Below are 6,000 nucleotides of genomic sequence, written 5' to 3'. Positions count from 1 at the left end.
TCTCTCTCTCTCTCTCTCTCTCTCTCTCTCTCTCTCTCTCTCTCTCTCTCTCTCTCTCTCTCTCTCTCTCTTTCTCTTTCTCACCCTCACCGTTTCTCTCTCGTTCACGCTCTCTCCGCTTGCCCTCGTCACTGAACTCTCAAGGTGGAGGCACTCGGCGACCGGAGGAGATGCGCTCGCTTGGTAGATATCTTCTCGTTTTGCCTCTCGCTCGTCGCTGCTTCTCCGTCTGCCGCACGACCGTGCGTGCGTCGCCGCTGATCCTAGCGTGGTGTGCGCGGCCGAGAAAGGTGAACCGTTAGGTGGTAAGATCCAAAGGGTGTTCTAATCGTTCCTCTCTTCGCGTGTGTGTGTGTGTGTGTGTGTGTGTGTGTGAGAGAGAGAGAGAAAGATAGGAAGAGTCTATAGTCGACGGAGAAAATTTTTAAACTACGGAGAATGTGATCAGACGACAACATCCGATAGCGTTCCGCCGATGCGATCGATTCTCTTCTCGGACGATCGAGATAAATTCAATTCGTTCTCGACGTAGAGTCATCGAGAAATCCGGCATCGAGTGATTTGCCTGTCTGTCGTCCGTCAATTCGTCAGACGGATGCTTCGTAGCTGAAACCGTTTTAATTCCCATTTTAATTTGCAACGAGCTGTTTATCGCGATACGAGTGACGGATGAAACGGGGGAAATAATTCAAGCCACTCTCTCTCTCTCGGCTGCTGTATTCTTCTTCCCATCGTGCCGATATCGAGACGTTAAGCTGCGAGTCGTTTAATCTAATCGAAAAATAATATTTCCGCAAGCATCTTCGAGCAAGCGTCGAAACGCTTAAGCACGGGGACGATTAAAGGAGCCGGTTAAACGTCGTCGTCGACGACGATGCGACGCGATTTCATCCTATCGACTTTTCCGCGTGGAATGACGCGCGACGACGCGACGACGCGCTAAACAATAACGCCTGGCGATTATCGCAAATCCCCCGCCGGTTTCTTCGTCACTTATCACCTGAGCGCTGATCCGGGTTAAGTCTCCCGAAGCGTCCGAGGAGGAGAGCGCCGCTAGTAAAGCGTTCGCGGAACCGCGCCGGCCACGTAACCATAGCGTGTAGAACACGAACCTAGTTCGCGAAATACGTCATGTCGCCGAAATTTATTCATCCGTATTTCTCGCGAACGGTGAAAACCGCCCCTGGACAAAAGAGCAACCCTATCTGCGAGGTATCGCATAAACAACCGAGATCGCCATCTTCCACGAGTATGTACGACCAACCACCTTCCCCGATGCCCGCTGCAGCTTTTCTCCTCGCATCCCTTTGGGCGTCTGTTGTTGCCGGTGTCGCTGGCTTCCCGAGAGTGCGAACGATTTCACAAAAGAGACACACGCGCGCGCGCTCTCCCTCCACGAACCTTTCCCCCGTTAATCCCAAAAGTCCATGGATGTTAAAAGGGAACGTATTCTCCGATGGGTCGTTTACAGGATCGCAGTTGTACCCTGACACTGGCCGACGATGACGCTTTTAATCCAGCGTGCTAGGCATCTCTAGCCACGCCAGCTAGAGTGTCGTAGAATTTGCCAGCGTTGATCGATTCCGACGATTTCAACCGGTTGAAATTGATATATTTCGCAGTCGCATCGTGCGAAGAACGCAAAAGAGGTGTACGAAGTAATTCGAAAGGGGATGAATCGAGGTGAAAGGTAACAACAGCTGCTTGTCCGATCTTTTAGATTCCCGACGATCGTTTTTCCCCTACTATCGACGCTGAATTTGTCATTAGATACAGAGCGATACGTTGCATCGAGCATCGGGCGTTGGAAAGCTAATTCTTTCCGTACGGACAATTGTGTAATGCAAATGCCGTCATGTTCGGGCTTACGTAAATGATCCACGCGAATGATTACCAACGACTCGGCGAATGATACAACGGCGAGAATACCAATGGTGCATGAACTCCTCGGCACGTTTCACGCTCGATCTAAGGACAAACCGATGGCAACTCGACTCGTTGCCGTAAAATCGCGCGGCTATTAGAATTTTCCACTCTCTACCCGGTTTGCGAAATCGAAACGCGCTCGCAACGAGGCCAGATACGAGGCTCCGTTCGCTGGAAACGGTTGATCAATGCTATCGTCGAGTCGCCGAGAACTTCCTGCGCGACGAAAACTTGCACGTGTTCGTAGGTGAAACGCGACTCGCTTGGCTGGCTTCGAATACCTGGGAGCATCTCGCTTCGTGTCCCACGCAAACTCCACGCTCGCGACGAGTTTCCAGACGACGCACGCTTTCACACCTCACGAACCTACGACAATCGTCACTGTCTGGCCTCCGTGGCGTCGGAGCAGCTGCCTGGAACGAGATTTCGGGGATATATACCATCGACGGAGTAGGGTGGGGCGAGTAGATGACGGTCCATTGTCGAGGTGAGTTTTCTGTTAACCTGCGTGAACCAACATCGGCTATTGATGACCGTTTCACGGATCGTTCCGCCGCGTAAAAACCGAGAAATTTCGAACGGGCCCCTCTGGCCGATAGACGCGACGAATCGTTTCTGCTCCGAAAAGGTAAACTCGATATCCTACGTACGAGAGCTAAATCACATAAACGTGACGAAGAAATTTGGAGAAAACCACCCCGTGCCGAGGTCTGTTTAAATTTTAAACTAAACTAAATTGACGAGTCGAAAGTCTCGGTCGCTGTTTTCCATGGCGTTCCACGCTCGTTTCGAGTAATTAGCCCGACTCGCGCACGTCCGTGTCACACCAGCGAGCATCATTCGAATTCGTTCCGCGTGTCTGACGTCATTTCACGGCCTCGTTGATTTTATGGAAGCTCGTATCGCGCGAGATGCAAGAATTTCGCGACACGTGTCGACCGATTCGGCGAATTACGAGCGTGAATAAGCCGCCGCGTTGCTCCGGGGTTAGAGTCCACTCCGCTCGGCACGGTGTCCCCGGCGATCGTTCGCAACGAACGCGAAGGAAACGACGACGTACCACGTAAGAGCGCAAAGTTTCCAAGTTGAGACACGTGGACACAGGGATCGTACGACTTTCCCGGCCGATGTATTTTACGCGCGTTGCGCGTCAACGTTTGTTGACCGATACGATCGAACACCTGGCCAGAGGGAATTAAACCTCGCGCGATTCCGCCGGCTCGAACTATACCTCGCCGGTTATACATTGTTTAGCAGTTGTTTCCTACGGCCTAAATGGATAAATACCGCGTACGTTCTTCAACGAGCAGAGTCGTTGTAACAGCGAGTGTTGTGGTCTTATTTGTGCGACCGTAATACGAAAAGTCGAGGTTGCTTTACGCCACTTGCTAGAGCGACGGGACTAAAGAGATTTGCTCGCGTAACCAGCAAAAACCAGCAAAAACACAAAAAACAGAGACACACTAAGAAACACGTTTACCAATACGAAGAGAGAAACTTCGTCGAAGGTTATCGCGAGTTGCGGCCACTCGCAGACTCACCGGTAAACAGATTACGCAGGAATCTAGAATCGGCTTAATTACGTACGGGTAGGTACGTGTCTCGAGCGTTCTCTAAGCATTGCGCGTCGAGGCCACGACGCGTAATAACTTCATTTACGGCGCGTTTCCGTAACAAGCTGCGAGCAACTGTAGCAGCACCTGCTCTCGTGGGAAAGAATTCTCTTTGTCCGCGCGGGCACGATCGGATCGGCGTTGGTTGGGCCGTGGCGTTTCAGCAACCGGCGGGACGAGCTCGCGCGTCCCAGCGCGGAACTCTGCGCGGATACGCGTTGACACGGCGAAAAACGATGGAAGTGTCCTGATACGATACCATCTAACGGCAGTGATATCAGTTAAATATCAGTCGATCGGCCGTACGGCCGTTGTACTTGGTACGCTGTACTCACGCAATTTTTCCACGGTGCGTCCGGCTAGTCCCGAGTAGTCGTCGACGGGTGTCTGCAACAGAAAACCAGCCGGTCATTAACGTTGTATCAGCCTCGCACCTATTTATACGTACGACTGTACGGCAGTGCGTCCCACGTATCCGCGCGAGTGTGTACACACACAGCCGCGGCGAGATCGAATCTCGAAACTCGTTCGCTGCGCCGCGTCGGCAATATCTATGGTTCATTTAAACGCGTCCCCCCTTAATCCCACTATTTCTTTCGTTATAATCCCACCAGCCAGGACAGGACGACGGTGCTGTACCGTCCCCCCATTTGCGTTAAATGCCCGCATTACCTGCACACACCGGTGGAAAGATTATTCGCTCGCGTGGAACGTGTACACGCGGCGCGCAGTTCGCGCGAGGAGCGCGTCAATGCTCGTCGTACAACAGGTGGAGGAAAAAGGAGCGTTCGGGTCGTTCGTTACGTTTATTCCGGCATGATACAATTCGCCGAAGCGAGCGCTTGAAGAACGAGCGAGGAAGAGGCGAACGACGACGATGGTGGTGGCTGATAACGAGACACGTCCTTGCGAGTATATACGCGTACGTATGTTGTTCGTCGGTGTGTGTCCAAGATATACGCGAACATCGTGCTAGATTATCGTAAGGTTTTGCATTCGAGGGATTTCAGTAATCCATTCTCTTTGCGTAATCCTATTATCGGCCGTTTTCCTTGTCGGACGTGCGTACACAACGCTACTTTCCGGGATGATCTTCCGCTCGAGCGGAATTGGCCTCGTTTTGCGAGAATCGAGACTATCCGACTGACGTACGGGAACTCGTGCCTCTGGACGTTTACTCCAAAAACCACTGCTGCGCTAACAGAGAGCACAGCTTGCAGGATCGGTCGCGTCGTTGGACGAAGTTGCGGCGTGTCCGACGATCCCGCGTGACAAATTGGTTCAGGTACGTCGTCTATTTACGCGCTTCGAGGATGCTCGTTTATTTATCCGTCTCGTTCGGGGGAATAACATTTTACATAAATCAGTGATTAATTCCGTGGAATCCATGGTGCCGCGAGCCGCTCCATTGGTTGTGCAAACACACGCACGCGGACTGTGCGTGCACACGTTGCGAACACGTGCGTGTGAAGCTAGTCCACGTGGCTTGATGTCGCTCGTTTCGTTCACTCTCTCTCTCTCTCTCAGACCAACAGGCGTTCCCCGGCATAGTAATTGTGACACGTATCGAATGCATTCATTTCGCGTAGGTAACGTCTCACTCGACGTCGCAGAGCGCGCGCCACACTGCCAGCGCAAACGCCGAAGGGGAAACGAACACTACCACACTTCAATTGTACCATGCGCGCTTGTACACGCGTTTATACACGCGGACGTAGCAACGCGACCCGCACGCATGTACACGCACACTCCATACACGAGCGACGCATATTGGAGCCGAGGGACCGACGGCACTTTCGGAGAACCTCCCCACGGGGCAACCGAGATCGCCTCGAATCGAAAGGGAACCAGTCGGGAGGGGGCTGGCTGTGGTGCCAACTTAATGAGGGACCACCTAGCTCTAACTGTTTGTTTTTCAATGGGATCCAGCCCCGGAGAAAATACGCTGCCGCGATCCACCGAACGTGGCCGATCCCGTTTATGGCCTTGTATCGCCAGCCCTATTCCCATAACTTCCGCGATTTCGGCGTGAAATTACACGCGGCGGAATCGGCGCGAGAAACGCCGAAAGCGCGATAAAGGTGCCTCCTTCGTTCTCTTTCTTTCAGCTACAGTTTTTCTGCTCCTTTTCTCCTCTCTTCGTTCCTTTTTTCCCCATCTCTTTCGGAGAACTCGAACGCTGGCCGTGCGTTTCACGATTCGCGCTAACCATCGTACGTAGGATTGTTCAAACGAAGCAAAGGAGAGGATGTAATTTCACACGAGAAATCGACAGACACACACACACACACACACACACCGGGCACAATGCGAAGGCTCGCATCGCCTCGGACGGTTTTCTGTAATTCACGGCCATAAATTAATCCCCGGCGTGTATCAACGACGCGCAAATTACACACGCGCGGCCGAGATATTTAATACCGAAGACACACTGTAATTATCGTTGGGTCGCGCGACGCCC

General features: G+C 52.5%; 1 protein-coding gene across 8 annotated transcripts in view; it reads right to left on the bottom strand.

Moving 5' to 3' along the window:
* LOC122534329 (latrophilin Cirl-like) overlaps positions 1 to 6,000 on the bottom strand; it is a 413,745-nt gene that overhangs the window by 336,753 nt on the left and 70,992 nt on the right. For 7 of the 8 annotated variants that reach the window (XM_043664848.1, XM_043664849.1, XM_043664854.1 and 4 more), the window contains one exon: positions 3,875 to 3,926. In XM_043664848.1, the coding sequence (XP_043520783.1) occupies positions 3,875 to 3,926 (52 nt within the window). Of the gene's footprint in view, positions 1 to 3,874; positions 3,927 to 3,987; positions 4,072 to 6,000 lie in introns of those variants that run through there. The other variant, XM_043664853.1, reaches the window with a different exon arrangement.

This window comes from Frieseomelitta varia, unplaced genomic scaffold (assembly GCF_011392965.1).
Source record: "Frieseomelitta varia isolate USP_RPSP 00005682 unplaced genomic scaffold, Fvar_1.2 scaffold_587, whole genome shotgun sequence".
NCBI lineage: Eukaryota > Metazoa > Arthropoda > Insecta > Hymenoptera > Apidae > Frieseomelitta > Frieseomelitta varia.
The sequence above is the reverse complement of the archived record's forward strand: the minus strand, read 5'-3'. Positions and strand labels throughout refer to the sequence as shown.